This window comes from Apostichopus japonicus, chromosome 9 (genome assembly GCF_037975245.1).
Source record: "Apostichopus japonicus isolate 1M-3 chromosome 9, ASM3797524v1, whole genome shotgun sequence".
Taxonomy (NCBI): Eukaryota; Metazoa; Echinodermata; class Holothuroidea; order Aspidochirotida; family Stichopodidae; genus Apostichopus; species Apostichopus japonicus.
This window is the reverse complement of record NC_092569.1, coordinates 26,867,947-26,895,376: the sequence shown is the minus strand read 5'-3', so window position 1 is coordinate 26,895,376 and position 27,430 is coordinate 26,867,947. Positions and strand designations below refer to the sequence as shown.

Sequence of the window (27,430 nt, the reverse complement as noted above, 5' to 3'; positions counted from 1 at the left end):
AAGGTCATTATCCATGGAAGAGAGACAGAAATTAAAACAAAATACAGATATTAAGTAGTTAACATATATTTTGTTTGCACAATTGTGTCGCTCAAATTTCTATATATAGGATAGCATGAGTACAAGAAGAAATAAGTGTGTGAAAAAAGTATTATTATTTCTTCGAAATGATCTGCGAAGAATGATGTCCGGTCCCTTAGTTGTAATGAGCACGATCCTAATATCCCTCCCCCACCTAGCCTCCCCCCCTTCTTTCCCTCTATCGACAACTTGTGTGATAAACATGAGAGAGAGAAAAATTAATCTCTAATACGTATTCCTATTGAGGATTATTTTTCTATCCTCTTTTCAATCTTCCTCCAAAAGAAAAAATCTATTTCCATCGAGGAGCAAAATGAGCGGCAAGGTTTGAGTGACGCTGGTTGGGTGGGTCTCTGAGCCAGTATTTTATGCCCCAGTCGGCCCCTGGTCATGACTGAATATTTACAGCTACTCACATATAGTTCCTCTTGAAAAGGAAGTTTAAACTTTTTTATCAGTTATTTCGTCAGAGTTAGCTCCATGGAGTACAACATCAATCCCTCATTTGCAATTAAAGTCTGGTGGCTTTGTGGATACCTACATGTGTTATATATTACACTAATATATACTGTGGTAAATACAGCACTTAATATACTGTACCTGTCCATTAAATTTGAATTTTTGAGCAATTGTGTCATTAAACTTCATCTTTTCACATTACCACTACACCACCCCCCCCCCCTCATACCCATTCAAACTCCTACCCCCACCACACCTCGATACAATGACCAGTGGAAAAAAAACAACAATAATTGAACAACTTTAGATGTTACATAACAATGACATGATATTATCACAATAAAGGAGTTATCTTCCAATCTTACTTCCACAGAGAACTAATATTGCAGAGAAAGCGAATCCTGGTAATGAATACTTCAGAGATCGACAAATGTAGTCATTTACAGATAGTATTATTTCGTCAGACTCTTACTCTGTGAGTCTATACACAATCCTTTTGTTGTATCTGTGGATCACTTATTCCTGAATCTAGATCTAGACAGGACGGATCTTCATCTCAGTGTATTTGATGTTGTGAGAGTCTCCCGGTAGAAACTTCCAGGTTATACTAACACCACGTTTACCTTGCTCAGGATTATCATCGACAGCATGATAATCACCATTGAGGTTAGAGCGGTGGCAGTGTTTATACCACCACGCACCGTGATACGTCTCAGCGCAGTTCCCAGCTTTGTTATTATCATTATCTCTGTCGTAGGTACTAAAAGCCTGGTGACGGTGATATTCCAAACCTGCCTTATCAAGCTGGTTGTCTGTATCTGTGAATGACAAAAATAACGAATCACATTATCAGTATGTACTTCTCTGACATTCATAGATTGGCAGGATTTTTATTGATTTTTTTTTTCAATGTGACAATTTCCTGACGATCGTTACAATCTTGACCTTCTTCGATTAATTCAACTTTAGCTACTTCCTAGTACGTCATCGTCATTTATTTTCTACGTATTTTATATCTTGGTAGTTACTTGTAGGTATTTTACTAATCATTAAAGATTATTTTAATTGCCTTTAGATTTTTAATTAGATTGGTCACTAATTTCAAACAGATTTAATAAATATTTCCGTCTTAAAAACTTTTCAATCATTTTGAATTTTTAATCCAAACTTGTTATTGTGAAGAAAATATTTCAATTTTCAATTTTATTTAGATTTTGCAATCTCTAACACGAACAGCCTTTTCGTCATTCGCCTTATCACTCCAATAATTGGAGACGGCACCCCCTCTCCACCCCTTCCCCCCACGTAAACACTTTGAACTAATAAATTTATTCCCATTTATTTATTCTTTATTTATTCTTTTTGTGGTTTGGAGCCCTTAATGGAGGGTTGCTCAAAGAACTTTTCCACTCTCGATTATTGTCGCTTATATGTTTCATCAAACCTTTCATACTCTAGCACACAATTACCCCCCCCCCCCCCCTCACCACCACACTCACTGGTTTAAAAAATAATAAGTTGCATTAAAAATACTTTGAAAGTTTTGGTGCAGAAAACTTGCTCTAGGTTGTATCTTGACCAGTTTATGTGTAAATATCTGCAAAGTGACTCACAATTTCAATTAATAGCCCCTGTAATAATTTGGTTAAGGTGAGATAAACTTTCTAAATGTACAGTGTCCCCCCCCCCTCAATTTAACTATATTTCTCATTATCTCTCAAATAAAATGGGATTGTACTTGAGTAAGCAATACCGAATGCTCTTTATACTTTTATAGGTCGTGCGTATATCTGACGGTGTAATCCGTTTTCACTACAACTGGACTACCAATTCTACTTCTCCACGACTCAACTGAAATTAAACTCGAATGGGTGTTATTAAAGTTCATATCATCATTTTTGTTACCATCATTTAGTAACTCGTCTATTTGCAGCATTTGTCACTATTACAAACCAGAGTATTAATTAGATATCGTAACTTATTGATCATTAAAAATTATTAACTAATAGTTCCAATCACAGGAAATGTTATGTCCCATAATTTGACTGTACCATAACACCTATTTGGTTTCTCATTATAAGTAAATTAGAAACTAATTATGCCAATCACAGAAATGTTTGTGTCCCAAATATTTAAGGGTACCTTAAGAACCATTTGGCTTCTCACAACTAGTGAATTACTAACTAATAATTCTCTCTCCTCCCATTTCACGATGGATGTCTGACAGCAATTGCTATCTACTTTTGAAAAAGTTTTTAATATGGCAAATTTGAGGACAAACAGTAGGCAAAGCTCAAATGCCTCTTAGTTTTGCGTATCAACCTGAAGCTTTAACAGTGGAGTATGCAGCCTACTAAACTGATGGTAATTAAAAAAAGTCAAGTAAATATAGATCAAAACAGTAAATAATCAAAAAAGACATACATGTACGAGACGAGTAGCACAATCGCAAGGGTGGCATCTAACCCCCTTCCCCCTCCCCTCCCTCCCCCTTACTCGATGGATGTCTGATAGCAATATTACCAATTACAATGTACTTTTAAACAATTTTTGGGATTTAGCCAAATTTAAACTAAATTGTGCATACCAACCTGCAGCTTTAATAGTGAAGTATGCAGTCTACTTAACTGATGGTGAGTAATTCAACGCAAGTCAAGTAAAAATAGATCAGAACAGTAAATAATCAAGAGAGACACGTACCAGATGAGTAGCACAGTCGCAAGGTTGACATCTACCCCCTTCCCCTCCCCTCCCTCCCCCTTACTCGATGGGTGTCTGATAGCAGTATTACCAATTGAAATCTACTTTTGAACAATTTGGGATTTGGCAAAATTAGAGACAAGTGACAACTCTCGAAGAGTTGCTTTAATGCTGCAATACCAACCTGCAGTTCTAGTGTAAGCTCCCAGCTCAGACAGCTTGTAGTTATCACATTCATCCTTGACGCGGAACAAGTCGTATTTAGCGTAGTAGGGGAATCCATCTTTGCTCACCACGTCAATCCGGATTTCATAGTCACCTTGATTGGTGAGGTGGGACAGTTTATCATTACCTAACCAAAACTCATGACGGGGGTCGCCAAAGCCTTCCTTATAGCTGTTCCAGTTACGATAAAAGCCAACAGAACCATTAACGCGACGTTGGAATACCTTTTCAATGATAGAAGGAAATAAATACATTTGTATACCTTCATGTACTAATTCGTACAAGTATCAATGACTGCATTTTCAGACAATTAAGAATATTTAGATTAAAAAATCATTAATATTTGCCCAAACTTAGTATCACCTAATTCAGTAATAAAATGTTCTGACGATAATTATATAACACTATAAAGGGAGTTAGTGCATGCAATTTTCTATAGTGAACAAAGTGCGGCAGGTCGGAAGTTATGAAACCTATCATCTTGACAGGTTGTAGATTCTATTTTTGGACGGCTAATGTGGTAACGTGGGAATTCTATCCAGTCTGAGCAATTCAAGGCTTTCCCATCTGAAATGGGCTTCCCTTTATTGACAAACCAAAGACGAATATATCCCTGATATTAAGATACCAAGACAGGCTACATTGACAGCAGCAGGATATAACGGCCTTCCTAGACACAAGTTGTTTAATCATTCATTCAGTCAGTCAATCATTCATCCATTAATGCTCTCATTCATTCTTTTATCCATCCAGCCATGCATCCATTAATTCATCCATCTATTAATCAATGCATCCATCCATCCATTAATATCTAGGCTTACATTTATTTTACTTTCATACTAGACTTACCGTCCATTCTCCTCCGTCAGTCATATTATATACATGTACAATATATTGTCTATACTATAGGATGTCATACTAGACTAACCGTCCATCCTCCTCCGTCAGTCATATTATACATATACAATATATCGCACATACTATAGGATGTCATACTAGACTAACCGTCCATCCTCCTCCATCAGTCATATTATACATATACAATATATCGCACATACTATAGGATGTCATACTAGACTTACCGTCCATCCACCTCCGTCAGTCATATTATACATATACAATATATCGCACCTACTATAGGATGTCATACTAGACTAACCGTCCATCCTCCTCCATCAGTCATATTATACATATACAATATATCGTCTATACTATAGGATGTCATACTAGACTGACCGTCCATCCTCCTCCGTCAGTCATATTATACATATACAATACATCGTCTATAATATAGGATGTCATACTAGACTAACCGTCCATCCTCCTCCGTCAGTCATATTATACATATACAATATATCGCACATACTATAGGATGTCATACTAGACTTACCGTCCATCCACCTCCGTCAGTCATATTATACATATATACAATATATCGCACATACTATAGGATGTCATACTAGACTTACCGTCCATCCACCTCCGTCAGTCATATTATACATCTATATACAATATATCGTCTATGCTATAGGATCAGGGCCGTCTTAATGCATGGGCCCACTGGGCCCTGGCCCCGCGTGGTCAGGGGCCCGCGATCGTAGTAACCCCATGTCTTAATCTGGGAGGAAAACTATTGAATAGGCCATTATGCCTGATTGAATTCGATACTTGAAAACTTGTGACGAGAGTTGGTGAAACAATAGAGAGTTTGACATTAAATATTCGAATCTGAGTTGGCAACCCTGGAATATACAATGCCCCGAAGGCTTACACAGAGAAACTGTGACTCCGTAACAATAAGAAAGAGGAAATTGCCTCAGCCACGAAAGGCATAAAATTTGAAAACCGTGGGCAATACCTCACTACCAAAGCTAAAAAAAAGGAACCAGCACTTGTGTTCAAGCTCACTTATACACCCCATATCAAAACCACGCATTTGAAAAAACACTTTTGAAACATTGGCACTTAATCTCGCAACACGTGGAATCATCCAAACTGTTTCCAAAAGAACCGATTCTAGCCTACAAAAGGGCCCAAAATCTCAAAGATTTACTTGTTAAATCAAGGTTTTGTACTAACGAAGAATCTGCTGACTCCCAAGGTTCACACGAAGCTCTTTTAGATGCTCTTATAGCTGCACTATGAGTGCATAAAAACTCGTGCACAGGAAATAGATGCATTTTGAGAACGAGACGCTCAGGCCGAATCTAAAATATTCAAAGGCTACTACTGATGAAGCTCCTCCTATAAAGTTTGAGAGCAGAAACCGGTCTAGTTGGTCATAAGAGCCTACGCTAGTCTCTCCGACTATTGACAGTACACTTAATTCACCTAATAGGTGCAATTATGTTCACCATGAGGAGCATGCTATAATTTCATGTTCCTCGGGCCCTCCCATATAAATACTTCATGCAGTGGCGTAGGAAGGTACTTTTGAGTGGGGGGGGGGGCTGAAGACTGATGGCCGGCCTGGTGGAGGGGTGTAAGGGGAGGGGTGTCCCCCTCCCCTTTGGATTTTTGTTTGCATTTCCAGGTGGCCTCAGATGCAATTTGGTGCAATATAGCACACTTCAACATCCACTCCATTTTGTAAATTATTTTGCATTTTCACCTGGCCTTAGATGCAATTTGGTGCTCCAAATGAGATTTTTTTCTCATTTGGAAATGAAAAAGGGGTTTTCTGACTTGCGAAGCGGGGGCGGAATGATACTTCCGCCCCTCCATATTTTTCACTCGGGGGCTGGCGCCCCCAGCTCCCTGATTCCTACGCCCTTGACTTCATGTTCTTGGCGACTACGTTGCGTTAGATAGTGTAAAACCGCCTACACGTACCCCCTCTCAGTTGAAAGACTCAACACAAGGGTGTTACAAATGGTGAGTCCAGTATTGTTATGGGAATTGGGGATGGAGGGCAACTGGAAGATTACTCTTGTTATTTCTCAATGTTTTTCAGCTTTTAGATATATCACGTATGTTATTCAGCTAAAGTTTTATGCTTTATGTGCGACATAGGGAGGAGTGGTAAATGCAGGCATGTCTATGCTTGAGCGATTGTCAAGGATGTCAATTTTTCACCCATATTTTTTCGAACTCACTTGATTGAGGGGCCCCGCTCCATTGCCGGGCCCAGGGCCCGGTGATCTCTTAAGACGGCCCTGTATTGGATGTCATACTAGACTTACCGTCCATCCTCCTCCATCAGTCATATTATACATCTATATACAATATATCGTCTATGCTATAGGATGTCATACTAGACTTACCGTCCATCCTCCTCCGTCAGTCATATTATACATATACAATATATCGTCGATACTATTGGATGTCATACTAGACTTACCGTCCATCCACCTCGGTCAGTCATATTATACATATACAATATATCGTCTATGCCATAGGATGTCATACTAGACTTACCGTCCATCCTCCTCCGTCAGTCATATTATACATCTATATACAATATATCGTCGATACTATTGGATGTCATACTAGACTTACCGTCCATCCACCTCCGTCAGTCATATTATACATATACAATATATCGTCTATGCTATAGGATGTCATACTAGACTTACCGTCCATCCTCCTCCGTCAGTCATATTATACATCTATATACAATATATCGTCTATGCTATAGGATGTCATACTAGACTTACCGTCCATCCTCCTCCGTCAGTCATATTATACATATACAATATATCGTCGATACTATTGGATGTCATACTAGACTTACCGTCCATCCTCCTCCGTCAGTCATATTATACATCTATATACAATATATCGTCTATGCTATAGGATGTCATTCTAGACTTACCGTCCATCCTCCTCCGTCAGTCATATTATACATATACAATATATCGTCGATACTATAGGATGTCATACTAGACTTACCGTCCATCCTCCTCCATCAGTCATATTATACATATACAATATATCGTCTATACTATAGGCTAAGGTGACCATATTTTCGTGACTGAAATCAGGGACATTTATTGCGTGACTGATATGGGGGAGGGGTTTAAGGAAAGGGGCTGTCCCCAGTCCCCTTTGGAAAATTTTCAAGTGCCTAAGGTGCTTATATGTAAAATGGTGATACTTTGAAGCACTTTTTAAATCAATTTTATTTTCAAAAATGTAGCTTTTTCTTAAATGAAATCCACTTACTTTACGTGGTTCTTTGAGAGCTTTTGATTTGCTCATGCTCACACTATAAGTGTCATTGTGTCGCCGTAGTTGCAATTTATATGGTCGAAAGAGTGCTAGGCTAGATCGATCTAGCATAATTTTAACAGTGTTTCCACTTTACACTGGCCCACCTGAAATACTGGTTATAAGTTCCGTTCTGTGACTGCGTACTTGACTAAATTTTTTTTTTACAATTATTTTATGTTCGAAATTCCTGAACATTTTGACGAATCGGGGACATTTTCGGGGACACTTGTTCATCGGGGACAGCACACTGTAATCGGGGACTGTCCCCGAAAATCGGGGACATCTGGTCACCTTACTATAGGATGTCATGCTAGACTCACCGTCCATCCTCCTCCGTCAGTCATATTACAGAAGACATCAAATGACGCCCCATTCCAGTTAGTTGGTTTGATTGTGTAGATGCCATCGGTTGTATTACCAGCATTGAAGACATCCAAGCAGTCTTTCATCTAATAATAACATTGAAATAATCAAGTTACTTAATAGCAAGCAGTCAATTAATGTAGTGGCAGCTCCTATCCCAAATTTAGAAAGATGACCTTTGACCATCTGATGCAATAATTAACATAGATACATTGTAACATACCGAAACATAATACCACAGGGATTTAATGTGTAACCATGCGTTTTGCGAGCTTATGAAACATCAGTTTGAACGACATAGTCCCCATGACCTTTGACATTTTACGATAATTTATACGACCTAAACAATATAGAGAATTGTTTCTAGTACACCGGCGTGACACTTTCAGCCATTTCGGAATGTTGACATTATGCATAATACCCAAAAGAATAATTTGGAATTTGTAAATTATAAACTTTGACATCTATACCTTTTACAGTGTGCCATACGACACGCAAGCATGATAGCGTGTGCCAATACATGCACCTACACAGTTTGAAATCAACGGTTTAACGATCTAAGAGATTTCTTGGCACAATATTTCGCATATAGACTGACCAAGTGTAACTTTTGACCTCCATTGACCACGCACAAAAGCGCTATGCGTTCTACGCTAAGTAACTTGACCTCTAATCGTTGACCCTTTGACGTTATCACTAATGGAAGCCCAACAGCCATTCACCAGTCCTTTCGAATCACGTTTGAAGGTCATCGGCAATTCGGTGTAATAGAGGAGAGTGACACACGTTTTGCACAAATTTTGTCCAGCTTGACCCTTGATATCTTTTCGCCACTTTATTTTTTGCATTTTCTTATTCCTTCCCATAGACGAAATGAATTTATTTGATGTTGAAGGCGTGTGTGTGTGTTTGTGTTACCTTGGCTTGTAAACACTGTTAGTATGTGGTGGATAAACTTCATATTTGGTATTTGCAAGAACCCTATTCTTTCCCATGCAGGTTAAAAGTCATTTCAGGTCAAAAGATGACATAAGTCTGAAAACTATTTAAACTCAACGACTCAAAGAGTACATTCAGTTGAAGTTAATACGTAATATGTAGATTTCCCTTGGTGAGCAGAAAAATCCATGCATATAGATCAATATGCTGAGCAAGACAACTTAATTGAAATTTATGAATGTCAACTGTAATTGGAGATCAACAGAGGTCAAAATCTGAAATGACTGTAAACACTATAATTCAGATTCAGTTAAAGTACATACTGGGTATGTTAATCTTTCTGGTGAGTAAATGAATCCTATTGACATTGGTGGTCGTAAAAAGTAATTCAAGGTTAATAAAGGTCAAATTCAGAACATTGTAACATTGTAAGTCATATAATGCAAATTGGTTGTAGGTCATACTTGGTAGTTATGTCTTGCTATTTCAGCTCAATAATCTTATTGAAATTTGGGGAGTTCCAAGATCGTTTGAGGTCAAGATAGGTCAAAGTCTAAAAACTTTGTAAACACAATTACTCAAAAAGGTTTGATAAAGTTCATACTTCGCATCCCTTGTCTACTAATCCCCTTACATCTATCTCTTTCTGTTCACCATGCTCATTAACCTGTCTGTATTCTGTGCGTGTTTTTGTCCCTTCTGTTTCTGTTACTTGTCATTAAGCCTTGTAGGAAGATCCTGCTAGGATCGAAACGTCAGGCCAACTTACTTTTACACAATAAATATTCATGTCTGAATGAGATAAGGAATAAGAATATATGGATGAAATAAATCATCCAATCATCCACACAATCGCTATGAAATCCATAGAAAAGGAAGGATATATCGGTAGGCAGTGTGTTCTTTTGTTTATGGTTATGATCTTGCAATATGATATATCATTATATTTTAGTCTAACTTTGATAATAATTAATGTGAACGAATATGCACCAAGTTAAGATTCGATATGGACCCAATTTGTTTGAAACAGATCGTTACGTTGATATTAACTTTCTCGAAATTTGATTCAAATCCCGGCTTTGAGGAAATGAATGAATGATTGAAGTATTATTCGCTCATCTGGACATGAAATATACATTTTATTAACTTAGCAGAGGGGGAAATAGAGATGAAGAAAGGAATGGAAATGAAGAAAGGATCAAAGAAGCAAAGACAAAACAGAGTTAGAGGCGGGGAAATCTTATTGATATCTGATGATAAAGCATATTGGAAAAAAAAAACTAATTTTGACTAACAACTTATTTGTATTCACATGATGCTTCATTTCGATTTCAGTTCATGATTCAAATTGAGTAACCTTAGCAAATGAAGTTGTATTCCAATAATGTGAATCAAGCAGTAGGTTTGCATTTGCTGTGAAAGGATTTTCTTTTACAGTTTCGATCAGCAGTTCAGAGAGTGACAACTGGGCAATCACAATGATTAAGTGTTTTGTATAACTCTCCTTTGTTCTAAAACGTTATAACATCGTGTCATGTATCGTAGTTAATCAATTTTTAAGAAGTGTATAGGCCTATTCATCAAACCAACTTTGCAATCAAGTGAATGAAACAGTCACAAAATACACTGCCTGAACAAAGGTTGATTAAGGGCACATATTTTTGGTATGAAGCCTACCTCATCAGAAGAACCCTGAGCATTGATTGTCTCTATCTTGGTGCAAGATTTAGCAGCAGTCGTCATTATGGTGGTACTCTCCACTGGTTGAGAAGAAGAAACTTGCTCATGGGCTGCAAATATGTATATAATATTTTGTTTTCTTTTATGAAACGTATCCAACTGTAACACTGAGGCATAGGCTATATCTCATACAATTATTATTTAATGTATATATTGAGATGCAACACGGCATAAGCTATATTGAGGCAACTAATATGGATTGTATCCATTGTAGAAAGGCGTATGCAATAACTCATGCAACTTACATTACATGTATACATCTGTATAAGAAAGCATTAGCGATAACTCATGCGACCTATATTACATGTATCACTGAATAAGAAGGCATAGGTTATTACATATGCAACTTATATTGCATGTATCCATCTGTAAGAAGACATTAACTGTAGCTTATGCAACGTATATTGCATGTAGCCATCTGAAGGAAGGCATAAACTATAACTCATGCAACTGATATTACAAGTATCCAATTGTGAGAAGGCATAGGCTGTAACTAATGCAACTTATATTGCATGTATCTATCTGTATTAAAGAAGACATAAACTGTAAATGCAACCTATATTGCAAGCTTCCATTTGTAAGAAGGCGTAAACTATAACTCATGCAACTTATATTGTATGTATCCATCTGTAAGAAGGCATAAGCTTAGCTCTTGCAACTTATATTGCATGTATCCATCTGTAAGAAGGCATATGCTTAACATTGACAACTTATTTTGCATGTTTCCATCTGTATAAGAAGGCATATGCTGTAACTCATGCAACTTATATTGTATGTATCCATCTGTAAGAAGGCATAAGCTATAACTCTTGTAACTTATATTGCACGTATCCATATGTAAGAAGGCATCAATAATTTTGCATGACACATGTGACCTAGATTAACGAGGACGTCTCCACTCATAGTTAATATATGTAGTTCAAATGTGCAGGCCGGTCAGTTGAAAGACTATAACCTATAACCTAAAAACTATAACCTTAAAGATCTTAACCACTGTTGAAAATTAGGTCATAACAGTGCAGTAGAGTTAGGTCATGTCGGTCAGTCGGGTCACGTCGACAGTTGGGTCACGCCGGTCAGTGGGGTCATTGTCAGTCAGTCGGGTCATGTCAGTCAGTCAGGGCAGTGAGCAGCTAGCTTAAAGGATGGCTTTAAGTACAGAATTAATGTTGATATGTTGAAGACTATTTAAACATGTATATATATTTCTATCAGTCAAGGTTGTAATTCTATTGCACAGTGGTAATCATCTGAGTCTCATTAATTAAAGTCGCTGGACTATGTAGTCTAACATGCAGAGACCATTGTTAAGTCAGCTGATGTTGCGATGCAATACAAAAACGTGATAAAACACATGTACAATGTTGTGGCCTCTAATAGTAACTAACAAGGAGTTAGAGTTGTCATGGCAAAAATGGTGTCTAATAAAGACAACCAAGGATGCCATGCTGTTTTTATAAAAACATTTCAGATCCAAAAAGTGTAACAAAAATCAATAAAAGACAATGTGGCAATGTTCTCAAAGAAAGAGGCTCAGGTGAACTAGTAAGCATGAATCCTTCCTTCTTCCCTTGCATACCTAACATCTACATTTACTGTACCTTCCTTGACAGTCGAGCCAGATGTTTCACTACTAGTAGTTTGCTTTGGGGTGGTCTCCACAGGTTTGCTTGAGGACAGATTGGTAGCTATCAGTTGGTCAAAATAAATGTGAAAGGAAATAAAATACTGATTAAGAGCTTTAAAAGTTGTTATTGGAAAGGTTTGAAAGAGCAGGTATATATGTATATATACCAGTACAGACATTGAACAGTTTTAACCAATTATGCAAAGTTATAAATGGAGAAATATTTTTGTATGACACATGTGACCTAGCTTAACAAGGAAGTCTTCACGCATCGTTAATATATATGTAGTTCAAATGTGCAGGGGTCAGTTGAAAGACTATATGGGTCTTTACCACTATTGAAAATTAGGTCATAACAGTGGAGTAGGGTTAGGTCATGTCGGTCAGTCGGGTCACGTCGTCAGTCGGGTCACGTCGGTCAGTGGGGTCATTGTCGGTCAGTCGGGTCAAGTCGGTCAGTCGGGGCAGTGAGCAGCTAGCTTAAAGGATGGCTTTAGGTACAGAATTAATGTTGATATGTTGTAGACTATTTAAACATGTATATATTTCTATCAGTCAAGGTTGTAATTCTATTGCACAGTGGTAATCATCTGAGTCTCATTAATTTAAGTGGCTGGACTATGTAGTCTAACATGCAGAGACCATGGTTAAGTCAGCTGATGTTGCGATGCAATACCAAAACGTAATAAAACACATGTACAATGTTGTGGCCTCTAATAGTAACTTACAAGGAGTTAGAGTTTGCCGTGGCAAAAATGTTGTTTAATAAAGACAACCAAGGATGCCATGCTGTTTTTATAAAAACATTTCAGATCCAAAAAGTGAAACAAAAATCAATAAAAGACAATGTGGCAATGTTCTCAAAGAAAGAGGCTCAGGTGAACTAGTAAGCATGAATCCTTCCTTCTTCCCTTGCATACCTAACATCTACCTTTACTATACCTTCCCTGACAGTCGAGCCAGTTGTTTCACTGCTAGTAGTTTGCATTGGGGTGGTCTCCACAGGTTTGCTTGAGGACAGATTGGTAGCTATCAGTTGGTCAAAATAAATGTGAAAGGATATAAAATACTGATTAGGAGCTTTAAAAGTTGTTATTGGAAAGGTTTGAAAGAGCAGGTATATATGTTTATATACCAGTACAGACATTGAACAGTTTTAACCAATTATGCAAAGTTATAAATGGAGAAATAATTTGCATGACACATGAGACCTAGCTTAACGAGGACGTCTTCACTCATTGTTATATGTAGTTCAAATGTGCAGGGGTCAGTTGAAAGACTATATGGGTCTTTAACACTATTGAAAATTAGGTCATAACAGTGGAGTAGGGTTAGGTCATGTCGGTCAGTCGGGTCACGTCGTCAGTCGGGTCACGTCGGTCAGTCGGGGCAGTGAGCAGCTAGCTTAAAGGATGGCTTTAGGTACAGAATTAATGTTGATATGTTGTAGACTATTTAAACATGTATATATTTCGATCAGTCAAGGTTGTAATTCTATTGCACAGTGGTAATCATCTGAGTCTCATTAATTTAAGTGGCTGGACTATGTAGTCTAACATGCAGAGACCATGGTTAAGTCAGCTGATGTTGCGATGCAATACCAAAACGTAATAAAACACATGTACAATGTTGTGGCCTCTAATAGTAACTTACAAGGAGTTAGAGTTTGCCGTGGCAAAAATGTTGTTTAATAAAGACAACCAAGGATGCCATGCTGTTTTTATTAAAACATTTCAGATCCAAAAAGTGAAACAAAAATCAATAAAAGACAATGTGGCAATGTTCTCAAAGAAAGAGGCTCAGGTGAACTAGTAAGCATGAATCCTTCCTTCTTCCCTTGCATACCTAACATCTACATTTACTGTACCTTCCTTGACAGTCGAGCCAGTTGTTTCACTGCTAGTAGTTTGCATTGGGGTGGTCTCCACAGGTTTGCTTGAGGACAGATTGGTAGCTATCAGTTGGTCAAAATAAATGTGAAAGGATATAAAATACTGATTAGGAGCTTTAAAAGTTGTTATTGGAAAGGTTTGAAAGAGCAGGTATATATGTTTATATACCAGTACAGACATTGAACAGTTTTAACCAATTATGCAAAGTTATAAATGGAGAAATAATTTGCATGACACATGAGACCTAGCTTAACGAGGACGTCTTCACTCATTGTTATATGTAGTTCAAATGTGCAGGGGTCAGTTGAAAGACTATATGGGTCTTTAACACTATTGAAAATTAGGTCATAACAGTGGAGTAGGGTTAGGTCATGTCGGTCAGTCGGGTCACGTCGTCAGTCGGGTCACGTCGGTCAGTCGGGGCAGTGAGCAGCTAGCTTAAAGGATGGCTTTAGGTACAGAATTAATGTTGATATGTTGTAGACTATTTAAACATGTATATATTTCTATCAGTCAAGGTTGTAATTCTATTGCACAGTGGTAATCATCTGAGTCTCATTAATTTAAGTGGCTGGACTATGTAGTCTAACATGCAGAGACCATGGTTAAGTCAGCTGATGTTGCGATGCAATACCAAAACGTAATAAAACACATGTACAATGTTGTGGCCTCTAATAGTAACTTACAAGGAGTTAGAGTCTGCCGTGGCAAAAATGTTGTTTAATAAAGACAACCAAGGATGCCATGCTGTTTTTATAAAAACATTTCAGATCCAAAAAGTGAAACAAAAATCAATAAAAGACAATGTGGCAATGTTCTCAAAGAAAGAGGCTCAGGTGAACTAGTAAGCATGAATCCTTCCTTCTTCCCTTGCATACCTAACATCTACATTTACTGTACCTTCCTTGACAGTCGAGCCAGTTGTTTCACTGCTAGTAGTTTGCATTGGGGTGGTCTCCACAGGTTTGCTTGAGGACAGATTGGTAGCTATCAGTTGGTCAAAATAAATGTGAAAGGAAATAAAATACTGATTAGGAGCTTTAAAAGTTGTTATTGGAAAGGTTTGAAAGAGCAGGTATATATGTTTATATACCAGTACAGACATTGAACAGTTTTAACCAATTATGCAAAGTTATAAATGGAGAAATAATTTGCATGACACATGAGACCTAGCTTAACGAGGACGTCTTCACTCATTGTTATATGTAGTTCAAATGTGCAGGGGTCAGTTGAAAGACTATATGGGTCTTTAACACTATTGAAAATTAGGTCATAACAGTGGAGAAGGGTTAGGTCATGTCGGTCAGTCGGGTCACGTCGTCAGTCGGGTCACGTCGGTCAGTCGGGGCAGTGAGCAGCTAGCTTAAAGGATGGCTTTAGGTACAGAATTAATGTTGATATGTTGTAGACTACTTAAACATGTATATATTTCTATCAGTCAAGGTTGTAATTCTATTGCACAGTGGTAATCATCTGAGTCTCATTAATTTAAGTGGCTGGACTATGTAGTCTAACATGCAGAGACCATGGTTAAGTCAGCTGATGTTGCGATGCAATACCAAAACGTAATAAAACACATGTACAATGTTGTGGCCTCTAATAGTAACTTACAAGGAGTTAGAGTTTGCCGTGGCAAAAATGTTGTTTAATAAAGACAACCAAGGATGCCATGCTGTTTTTATAAAAACATTTCAGATCCAAAAAGTGAAACAAAAATCAATAAAAGACAATGTGGCAATGTTCTCAAAGAAAGATGCTCAGGTGAACTAGTAAGCATGAATCCTTCCTTCTTCCCTTGCATACCTAACATCTACATTTACTATACCTTCCCTGACAGTCGAGCCAGTTGTTTCACTGCTAGTAGTTTGCATTGGGGTGGTCTCCACAGGTTTGCTTGAGGACAGATTGGTAGCTATCAGTTGGTCAAAATAAATGTGAAAGGAAATAAAATACTGATTAGGAGCTTTAAAAGTTGTTATTGGAAAGGTTTGAAAGAGCAGGTATATATGTTTATATACCAGTACAGACATTGAACAGTTTTAACCAATTATGCAAAGTTATAAATGGAGAAATATTTTTGCATGACACATGAGACCTAGCTTAACGAGGACGTCTTCACTCATTGTTATATGTAGTTCACATGTGCAGGGGTCAGTTGAAAGACTATATGGGTCTTTAACACTATTGAAAATTAGGTCATAACAGTGGAGTAGGGTTAGGTCATGTCGGTCAGTCGGGTCACGTCGTCAGTCGGGTCACGTCGGTCAGTCGGGGCAGTGAGCAGTTAGCTTAAAGGATGGCTTTAGGTACAGAATTAATGTTGATATGTTGTAGACTATTTAAACATGTATATTTCTATCAGTCAAGGTTGTAATTCTATTGCACAGTGGTAATCATCATGTTGCGATGCAATACAAAAACGTGATAAAACACATGTACAATGTTGTGGCCTCTAAGAGTAACTAACAAGGAGTTAGAGTTTGTCATGTGGCAAAAATGTTGTTTAATAAAGACAACCAAGGATGCCATGCTGTTTTTATCAAAACATTTCAGATCCAAAAAGTGTAACAAAAATCAATAAAAGACAATGTGGCAATGTTCTCAAAGAAAGAGGCTCAGGTGAACTAGTAAGCATGAATCCTTCCTTCTTCCCTTGCATACCTAACATCTACATTTACTGTACCTTCCCTGACAGTCGAGCCAGATGTTTCACTGCTAGTAGTTTGCTTTGGGGTGGTCTCCACAGGTTTGCTTGAGTACATATTGGTAGCTATCAGTAGGTCAAAATACAGACAATAATATTGTCTCAAGAAGAGATGATTTTTAACATGAATTAGCAAAGACAATACAAATTAGGCCTATGTGTTCAGTATGTATGTATGAAAGGTACAACATAATATGATCACAAATGAGCTATATGTGCTTAAAGTGATGCAAAAGAGAAGCTTCTTTATTTAATGTTACCGCGCCCCCTTTACCCTTTATACCCACGTATACTGCACGCCTAGTTTGCAATGGTAGGTTCATTGGCAATGACGTGACGCTATCATAATCAACTTGTTCCAAAAGTTGCCTTTCCTTATGCTCAAACCATGTCTGAAATCACAAAATTGACCAACTACAGATATACATACAGTGCCACACAAAATGGCCACCATCACACTGCATACTTCTAATAGATCTTGATATTTTATCAATTCTTAAGACAGCAATATCCTGTTCATAATTTAGGTTCCAAGCACAATTTACTGTAGCAAATTATGGTCACCACAAGTTCACTAAATGTTGTACTCAAAGTGGTGCATTAAAGTATTCTGTTTATTTGAACTATCACCATTCTTATAAAAGAAACTGATTAGGATAAACTTTTATAAGCTGAGACAATTACAACACAAGAAAATAGTTAACCTTGGGGAATATCAAAGTATAAGGGCCCTGTGGGGGTTAGTGTTGAGTCATTAGTATTTAACTCATCCAGTGATGGTTGCTCATTGTTGTATTCTGAATCCAAGACATATCCATAAAATTGCCGTGGAATCTTGAGTTTGTTTTGCCGATAATATAAAACATAGCCGACAACTTCACATGGTTAATTAATTATGAAAATTAGTAGTTAGAGATAAAGAACATAATGTGATTGTATATAAAACAAGAATATATTTTAATTTTATTATCTTATTTGTGTCATTTATAACAAAATAAATTGTTTCATAATTGAGTCTAACCCTGCAAATAGAATGAATTCAACAAAACAATATATTTCTATCTTATTAGATGTTTGTGATGTTTGTGATATTTTAAATAATGTTATGGGAACTAATTAATAAAATAAATATCACATTTTGTTCTTGTTGTTGTTGTTGGCTGTTTCTTATATCACTGGTTAAAAATTAGAAGTTCATAATGGGCACACCATACAGTATATTTGACATTGCTTTTCCATAAAGACGACATAAAATTGATTAAATAACCCTTGAACCGCCTCAAATAAAAAATCCTTTCACAATCTTACGGGTATTAATGTCAATGACTATACAGTCCCTATCAAAATCCTGCATGCAACATCAAATGTAAACGCATAAAGCACTACATGTTGTTAGCTTACGTGGTAGCTAGCTGGCATTGGATGTAACATTGGTACAGATGTGAACAAAATATGCAGGGTTCTGCCCAGGGTGGATTGAGTGCCGGCAGGACTATCTAAGCGGAGCGCCACCATCGGCTGGCGCGGAGCGTACAAGAAAATTTTGGGTTTTGGAAACCCCCCAGATGGCCGGAAACGGCCCATCCCGAGTATTCTGAGCCACATGTAGACAGCTTTGAAATGAGATCTCATGTCTGGAATTTTTCATTATTAATGAAAAAAGTTAGGACAAATATCTGGAGCACCAGAGTACAGACCAGCCGGTGGTGCCTATTAAATAAATCAAAACTCAGAAAAATGGTTGTCTTCTTTCTATCAGTCTTCTCGCCGGAACTGACTTAATTTACGACAGTTATGATATATACACACTGAGCTTCTCATGTAGGTTAACGGCCGTATGTGTACTAGCTAGCTGGACAGTGCCTGTGTCTCGCGCGATCAATATAGATATAAATGGAACTATCAAAAGTACGATCGGGAGTTGGAAACGGAAAACAGTCATTGGTCTGGAATGCGGAACTCTGGTAATTTTTACTAAGTATGACACACTGTGATGTGTTTGATATTTTGAACAGTTATGAACTGGATTTCCCCTAGTCTCAAACAGATTGTTTCTGTACGTTCGACCCTCCGGCTATATGGAGCTGTTTTTTGGAGTTCCTATCGAAAATAAGTGCCGGTCGGAAAAGTCGCTCAGGCAGATTGTGGCGGTCGGTAATTCAGCGTGCTGGTCGGGCCCGACCGGCATCGGCAGAACCCTGAATATGATACTAATATCATTTAACTTGACCGCAGAAACTGGCTGAAGGTCCCGAGAAATATAGGCTTTAAATGATGCAACCTTTGTTGAATGTATCCCACTGTTACATCATGCCTTTCATATAACTAACGCAACTTACGTACCTCTTTGTAGGGTTATAGGATCAAACTGAGTTTCGAAGGGCAGCGAGATATGTGGCTTTGAGGTTGCAAACCACTAAATCATATCATACGTCCAGACAAAATGGAACCACTGCACATGCTGTTCCACAAGTTTTGAATTTATTTTCAGCAAATGGCACTAGCCTATTCAATTTCCTATTTGCTAAGCTTTAAACAAAAGGGCACTTTTAGAGAAAACAGATTGCTTTTCATGAATTCGTCAAAATGGCTTTTCTGATTTTTTTACTTTTTATTTTTAGACCAAAAGCTGGGCGGACGAACGGGAAGAAAGTTGTAGACGTATATAAATAATAATGATTATATCACCCTACCTTTTTCCTCTCTCGTGTTACTGTTAGTACATTTGAAGGTACCACGATAGCCATCGTAATGAGCTGTTAGTAAAATAAAACAAATCATATTTTTACTCAATGCATACGTTACTGAAAATCTTTTTTCTTTTCACTTTAATCTCTTTGATTTCTTTTTTCAATGTTAGAGAACATACCATTATAACTCTGTCCTGCAATTACTTAAAGAGTGAACGTAATATCTAAGAAAATGCAACATAAAAAATTCAGAAACAGTCTAGTACCACATCCACTACTCAAACCCCCCCCCACCCCCACCCCCCTGCACACACACTCACACATATTCAGCTCGTATGGATATAGAATATGTATCTGATCAGCAGGCCTCGACAAATACGGTCGCCAACTCGCCAATGGCGACTAGAATTTTGCGACTGGCGAGCAAAATATGCATTACGCTCGCCATTTTGGCGAGTGGCTCATTCGCTCACTGCCTTTATACGATAGGATTACTATTAACTTGTGAGCCAATCAACAAAGGCCTAATGTTAAACATCACAGTGTAATTACCAAGTGCACTGTTACAAGTATGTCCTAAAGAGCTTTGTTCACCAACTCGAAACTAATTTGATACTAATCTCTCAAACTGATGCACGATAGGTGTAACCATGAAGGTACTCCATGGCGTAACGAAAATGGAAAACATCAAACTTAAATAAATGCGTAACGACAACTGGGTACCTTGTGTGTACGATCGGTACAAATGGAAACAACGTTGTCAGTAGGTTAACCGCAATCGTGCGATGAGGCCTGTCTGACATGTCAATAAGTAGAACATTTGTATCCCAATTCACAAATCAGTAATATGAGTCATAGCTTCGGCTTTTGTCGACAAACTTTCAGTTCTGTTACCAAATTGTTGACCCTTATTAATGGCCAGCAAGAAAAGACGAAACTTTGAATTCATCGGGTGTTGAAGAACTTGGGAAGTTGGGAGTATGGTTGATCATTGTAGTACTACTTTGCTGCTTAATAATCAGAATAACCCAGATGGCTTGAAGAAATAAAGGAAGAAATTAAAAAAGAGTGGGCTCAACTCAATTAGTCTTAAGTCCCCATCCTTATCTTCTAAAGATTCAATTTCATTCAACAACATCATTTATTCATTTCCCAAAGATAAGTAAGCAGCAGTATGCGCGGAACCTTAGCAGAAACAGAATGTGTGCTAAAAAAATAAAATAAGGGAAAAAAAAGCCCGCGTATTTTCACCAAAAAAGTTTTAAAGTATCACAAGTAACTGCTGTCTGAGCTTGGTGGTTTCTTCCTTCGTCAGTAACAGTAAATGTATATTAGTATAAGAAAGTTTATTGTAGTGAACTTGAAGGAAGTCCAAATCGCATTTTTGTTCAACGACCAATATGAATGTGAGATAACTGTGTAAAACCGCTCACTATTCTTACGTGCATTATGTACGGAGAATTTTCAGGTGCGGTGACTTTCTACGAAGTGTATTGATATGAACTGAACTTTCAAGGAAACAAACGTAAAATAATTGTTTTGCCGAAATGACATTACATTTCTCGAAATGAACAACATGAAGTTTATTGGATTAATTTTGAGTCCCAAAAAATTGACAATTCTCGAGACCTGACCAGTGAAAGCTGCAAGTCGGACACTCAGTAATCATCGATAATAATAATTGTCAGTAGGCTACCAAGCGTTATCTTAACTTGTTAACGATATACTAACACATACACTGATACAGTATTCTGATGTCATGTCCAGTGAAAGTTACAGATGGTCAGCCATGTCATTGCTTATTTTTGTGGTCACTTTTACAAATATATCATGTTTTAATCACTTTTGACCAACACAATATATGTTCCACATAGCTCTTGTTTTTTGTTTGTTTTTGAAAAATACGTTCTTCTCTTGAAAGCTGTGGCGTAGGAAGGTACTTTTGAGTGGGGGGGGGGGGGGCTGAAGACTGATGGCCGGCCTGGGGGAGGGGTCTAAGGGGAAGGGTGTCCCCCTCCCCTTTGGATTTTTTTGGCATTTCCAGGTGGCCTCAGATGCAATTTGGTGCAATATAGCACACTTCAACCCACCCACACCATTTTGAATATAATTTTGCATTTTCACCTGGCCTTAGATGCAATTTGGTGCTCCAAATGAGATTTTTTTTTAATTTGGAAATGAAAAAGGGTTTTTTGACTTGCGAAGCGGGGGGGGGGGGGCGGAATGATACTTCCGCCCCTCCATGTTTTTCACTGGGGGGCTGGCGCCCCCCCCCCCAGCCCCCCCGGTTCCTACGCCCTTGCTTGAAAGTTAACACTTGAATTTATAATTAAATGCTACATAGTTGGGACGTTTGTTGTTGAGATTGCAATTTAAAATATCCATATTTTACGTCATATCTTCCGGATATTCATTTATTTTATTTTTATATCTAATTGTATTTACGGGATAATGCAAGCGATGCACGAGGGCGGAGCCCGAGTGCATCCAGCGATAGCATTAACACCCGGAGTGCATTGATCCTGTGAGTAACGCACGCTAGACCGTTGATTAACCCCGTTCATTCATACACTACTATACTACCGCATACTGACCTGAATGGACCAATAGGATTTAGGAATCTTTACTAAGTATGAATGAAGACTTATTTAAAGACCTAATTAGAGGGCATCAAAAAAACTATCGCCCAATTATAATCAACATTGTTATAAGTAGGATTTTTACTAATCAAATTATGATATGGAATTTTATTAGTATTCGCAAAAATAACTCTATGTCAAGATCGTTGAGGCGTGAATTGATCCGGAAAAATCATACCCTAGTTCTTTTCGCATTCGTTCTGCACTGAGTAGATTTGAAATTTGAAATATTTTAAAATACATTTAACATTTTGGCGGGAATATGGGGGAGATTTGTAGTGGTCAGCCCACGGTGTATCACAAAAAAGAAACGGTCCCGTTTCGACTTCTTACAGTTATTGAAACGCAGGCAGAAAATAGTGTCTATTTCACCTATATTCGTCATTTGCCTCCTTTACAAATTATACATCCAACAATTAAAACAACATTGTTAGACCCAAGAAAGAGAGGGTAGGAATATTAATGGGGAATTGAGTATAGTAACATTAGTCTCTTTGGCAATGTGCACGGGGATATATCGAACAGCGTAGAGTTCCTTATAACCAGTGTTACCTCCACACGTACTTTGGGTTGTAGGAAGTCTGGAAGACTTAGGATTTGTCGCACAGTTTTGTTTAGTTTTTCTTCTCTCTTTTATAAATTTCGTTCTTTTCGATAACAATAGCTTAAGCATGGGAAGCCAAATATGACATATATGGTGCATGGTATTTTATCGTAAATGGATTCTTACTACATAATGCTAGATAGGGTACATAATACTCAAGACATCGGTGGAAAGGAAAACTGCGCAGCGAATTGGCAAAAACGATCAAAACTTTAGAACAAAGAGCAGTATACAAAGCATTAAATATTAAATGTAATTAAAGAACGCATTGCACTAATTATTATCTCGATATTCTTGCGTTTAATTAAAATAGAAAGTATACAACTGCATAGATAAATTTGAATTTATAGTAGCAGGTTGGTCTCATCAGGAGCAACGGACTTCCACATGAATATTAAAAATGTTGTGCATGAATAAGAAGAAAAATTAATCAGACTTTGTGCAACGCTATAATGAATCCATGCTCCCTCATATCTCTCGATTTTTTAACACAAGTTTCCTTCCAAAGTTCTTAACAGAACAGTAATACGAAATCGGGTGCCTAGAGTTTCATTCTCAGAACCACAAAATTAGCATATTTGAGGAGAATCGGTTATTTTAAATGCGAAATAAAATAGTTATTTTGGTCAATAATTCTATGTAGAGTTTTTTTCTTCCCATATACTTACGATCCTGGGAGCGGTAACATTATAGCCAAGAGAATAGATCTGAATAAACAAACTTTACGTCCCTCGGTGATAAGACTGGGAGAGGGGACGTTCATTAAAATATAAACCCTGCTTATTGTCTAACCGTATTATAAAGCCTAATTTAAAGTCTTAACATACTTTAGAATGCACCATTTCAAATTTATTTATCACCACCCCCCCTAACCCCTACCCCAGCTACGTGGAGTCAGGTCCAACGATCCCATGGTCACACCATACCCCTTTATGAAACAGTGGATCCGCCTGTCACCAGTCCACCTTAATCCATGCCCTACCTAAATCAGTCCAGGGGAAGTTAAATTTCCCACCCCCCCCCCACCCCGATGCCCCCGCTTCCTGCAACACCCGAAAAGGGAATCGCTTGACTTTCCAAATTTCATTTCAAATATATAGTGAAAAAAAGGTATGTTGTAATTTTATAAAATTGTATTGAGTGTAAGACCTGTTTAATCGTACTCAAACGTCTGTGTCTGTGTGAAGAACTATTGAGAACGGAATTGAATCAGTAACTTCTTGCTCATTAATATTCATCAAAAAAATCAATCTTGGAGTTTATGGTTGTATACAATCAATTGTAATTTCATTTTTTAGTATGCTCGCCAAAGGCTAGGTTGAATTGCGTAACGAACACACCCGGTAAGTGTAAACATGTAAACTATTATCTTAAAGTAAATATTAACGGTTCGGTGTTGGTAGTAAAATCTGACAGGTTCTTAGAAATCAAAAATCAAATCATGGTTTCTGAGCATACGACTTGAAAGGAAAGTAAACAACCCGCAACGTATATTAATTTGGCGAAGTAAACTACCATATCTGCAATGGAGAGGAAGCAACCACAAATGTCGTAATAAAAAGCCATATATAATACTCAATCACAGAAGTAACATCACTGTGACGCAGTGATACGGACTTATACCTCTCTGACACGGAAGGTCCAGGTTCGGTTCCTACCCTCGCCTAATGAGTCCCATAAGGACGAAATCGGTGTGACAGTGAAGAATCCACCCACCCCCACCCTCCCCCTCCCCCTTGAGTATTTTAACACATGCGTACGTTTTGCAAAGTATTATCCTGTCCTTTGACAATTTGGACGGCTTACAGTCCTATGACGTATGTATGCGAAAACACGACAGCCTATGGTCCGTTCGTTCCATAGACGCTGTATATCTATTATGAACTTGTGTCGCTGTATGATTTGTCAAGCCTTGTCACGTGATCTCAGTCTCTTTGTCGAGATGGAGGCGTTTGACGAAATAACAATGGGACAACAGACTCTGAAAGCTGATATTGGAGTCGTGCATCAGTCACAGTTTTTATTGGGGGGGGGGGGGGGGGAGCCAATAAGACAATATTAAAGTGATATTTTGTGAGGGAAAGTGCCCCAGTGGTGTGCAGCATGTCAGAGGTAGAGGGGGAGGGGGATGGGCCAAATTCAAAGTGCATCATCATACTGAAATTGTGATTAGTATTGTAAATAGTACGTTTTCTTAATGATTTTATTTATATATTGTCAGCAGTTAAGCTGCATTCAATTTCCTGTTGTTATTTAAATTAGTATGAAACACTAAAACAGCTCTTCGAGTCTATCTTTGATACCCACTTTGATTTCTTTAAAATATCAATGAATCATATATAAAAATGATCTAATTATTGCCAAATTTGGATTACCCTACTCCCAGCAATCGGTTGCCCAGTGGCGTGCGCAGCATTTTAGAGGTAGAGGGGGAGGGGGAGAGGCCAAATTCAAAACTTTTCGGACAGATTAAGATAGGGAGCTGAACTCTTATAGAAGGGCCAAAGGCAAAATAATATATATATTTTTTTATGAAGGCAGAGGACTACCCTGGGGTCCTTAAAATCGAATCCTATGTAGGTAGGGGGGTCTGGGGGTCCTCCCCACAAAAGATATATACAATTTTACTTGGTGCATTCTGACGCAAAGAGAGTAACACAGAAGTAACACTTTATACGGAAGATTGCTACAATAAATAATAATAGACTCAAACGATCCCCCGACTGATTGAAGCTAGACACCTGAATCTTAGTTGGAGGGTCTGATGCGAATAAAGTATTTGCCGTGGGCATATTGAAGCCGACTCACATGTAGGGGTGTCGCTCCCTCCCCCCCCCCCCCCACACCCAGACAAAATTAAAAACTTAGAAGAAAAATGATGCAGTATGAGGCATATATACACTATTATTAAGATAATATGAGTCAAGTCTAAAAGGAAGGCTGTAATAATAAGTATAAATTTAGACTCAAAATTTCCTCCGGCGAATTTAAGTAGAGGCCTGAACCTTAATGGGAGGGCCAGAAGTAAAGCAAAGGCTTTATAAAGGAGGAGGGTGCTTCCATGGGGTAATTGAAAACCTATGTTTCCCTATCCATTAGGGAGGTATGTGGTCCGCGGCCACGCCAACTGGTGCATTTCTGATGCATATATTTAGACTATAGTATGAGGTCCACATATAAGAAGCCCAAAACGCATTTTTGTTTTATAAATACTTTGTGTGAGGTTGAAAAAGTTGGATTGATGGTAAACCCCTAGTGCCGACTTTAATATATAATAAGTGCACCGTTTGGGAAGAAATACTCTCTTTTTTTCTTTTAAGCAAGCTAACAAAGGGCCTTTTGTTTAAGCTATATCAAAATGTTGTTAAAAAGAGTCCCGTTGGAAAACGTGATTACAGAATTTCACGTATGTTGAAATAACATTCAAATACTGGAATTTGTTGTTAGGAATATATACAGAGGAACCATTTTGTCAGAGAGTGTTTAACCCTCTCCAGGGAAAAAAAGGGATGGGGAGATTCTGCAATCGTGTAGAACCTCCCCAACCCCCCCCCACGCCCCACCTCCAGTGTGCCTTTGAGAGAAGCTTAGGTTTTAGACTTTCGAGAATATAAATAAAATCATAAATAAAATAAATTTCTAGGATAGTTGAGACACCCCTTCCTGCCCTCCCATCATATAAAATACCCACACCTATAGAAGGATACTTATAAAGATACTATAGAAGGATATAATATGCTTACCTTTAGTCAAAGCAGTAGTTACTAGATGAACCATCAAAAGCTTGATAATGGTCAATTTAGAAAGCTTCATGTTTCTTCTTGTTACAAAAATAATTATGATAAAGCCAACACACAGAGACACTTTAGCTATTGAGGTGTAAAGAAAATTCAAGAATAATTTGCAAATGAATCCTCAGCTCAAAGTTCCATAAAAAAAAGCGATGCAAATTTCCTTAAGAACAATGGATCCTCGTCTTATTATCAGACATAGACTGAACTGTAAGGATACAAATCCAATAGAAAGTGCATTTCCATGAACAAAAGTACACAGGTCCTCCGCATATAATGTCCTTCACAATGGAGAATATTTCTAACGGAAATTTCCTAGCGCTGGTGCGGATGATTTGGGCGGGTTCCTCCGTAACCAATTGATGTCTGGTGTGGATTTTAAAACAGCTCATAATAATATATGATTTAATCGAGCAAGCGTGTTGTACCTTTCAAATGGATATTTGTTCTTCTTCTATTTCTTCTGTATATTTCTTTCTTAGTCACAATAGATTTCCTAGGCAACCAACACAAGCGTTCATCGTTTCTTTTCTTTTCAGGGTGATTAACATAACAGTAAACCGTACATTTAAACATCCAAAATACTAACCAAACATTAATAAATATCCGCCATAAAGTTCCAAAATGCGTGCTTTTCATAACTTTATTGCTTTCGTACGTCGATCAATAAAAATTAATGAGCCGATTTCGTATCTGTAATCACGTGAATTAGGAGGTTAACAGCCAAGAAAGTCTCAAAATTACTCGTAAATTTATGATTAATG

General features: G+C 37.8%; 1 protein-coding gene across 9 annotated transcripts; it reads right to left on the bottom strand.

Moving 5' to 3' along the window:
- Positions 1–871: 871 nt before the first annotated feature.
- On the bottom strand, positions 872–27,415 carry LOC139974352 (fibrinogen-like protein A). 9 transcript variants are annotated; one of them, XM_071981415.1, is made up of 10 exons: positions 26,619–26,696; positions 19,636–19,698; positions 16,064–16,150; positions 14,214–15,225; positions 13,289–13,375; positions 12,321–12,407; positions 10,657–10,769; positions 7,998–8,126; positions 3,425–3,689; positions 872–1,358 (listed from the first exon to the last, which is right to left on the bottom strand). In XM_071981415.1, the coding sequence occupies exons 4-10, from the start codon at positions 14,416–14,418 to the stop codon at positions 1,075–1,077; spliced, it is 1,170 nt and encodes a 389-aa protein (XP_071837516.1). In that variant the 5' UTR covers positions 14,419–15,225; positions 16,064–16,150; positions 19,636–19,698; positions 26,619–26,696; the 3' UTR covers positions 872–1,074. The 9 variants fall into 9 exon arrangements, with proteins under 9 accessions (XP_071837516.1, XP_071837519.1, XP_071837515.1 ...); XM_071981418.1 differs by lacking the exon at positions 26,619–26,696 and adding exons at positions 16,922–17,008; positions 20,356–20,542 and having other exon boundaries at positions 10,657–10,739; positions 14,214–16,150; XM_071981414.1 differs by lacking the exon at positions 26,619–26,696 and adding exons at positions 16,922–17,008; positions 20,356–20,539 and having other exon boundaries at positions 14,214–16,150.
- Positions 27,416–27,430: the final 15 nt, after the last annotated feature.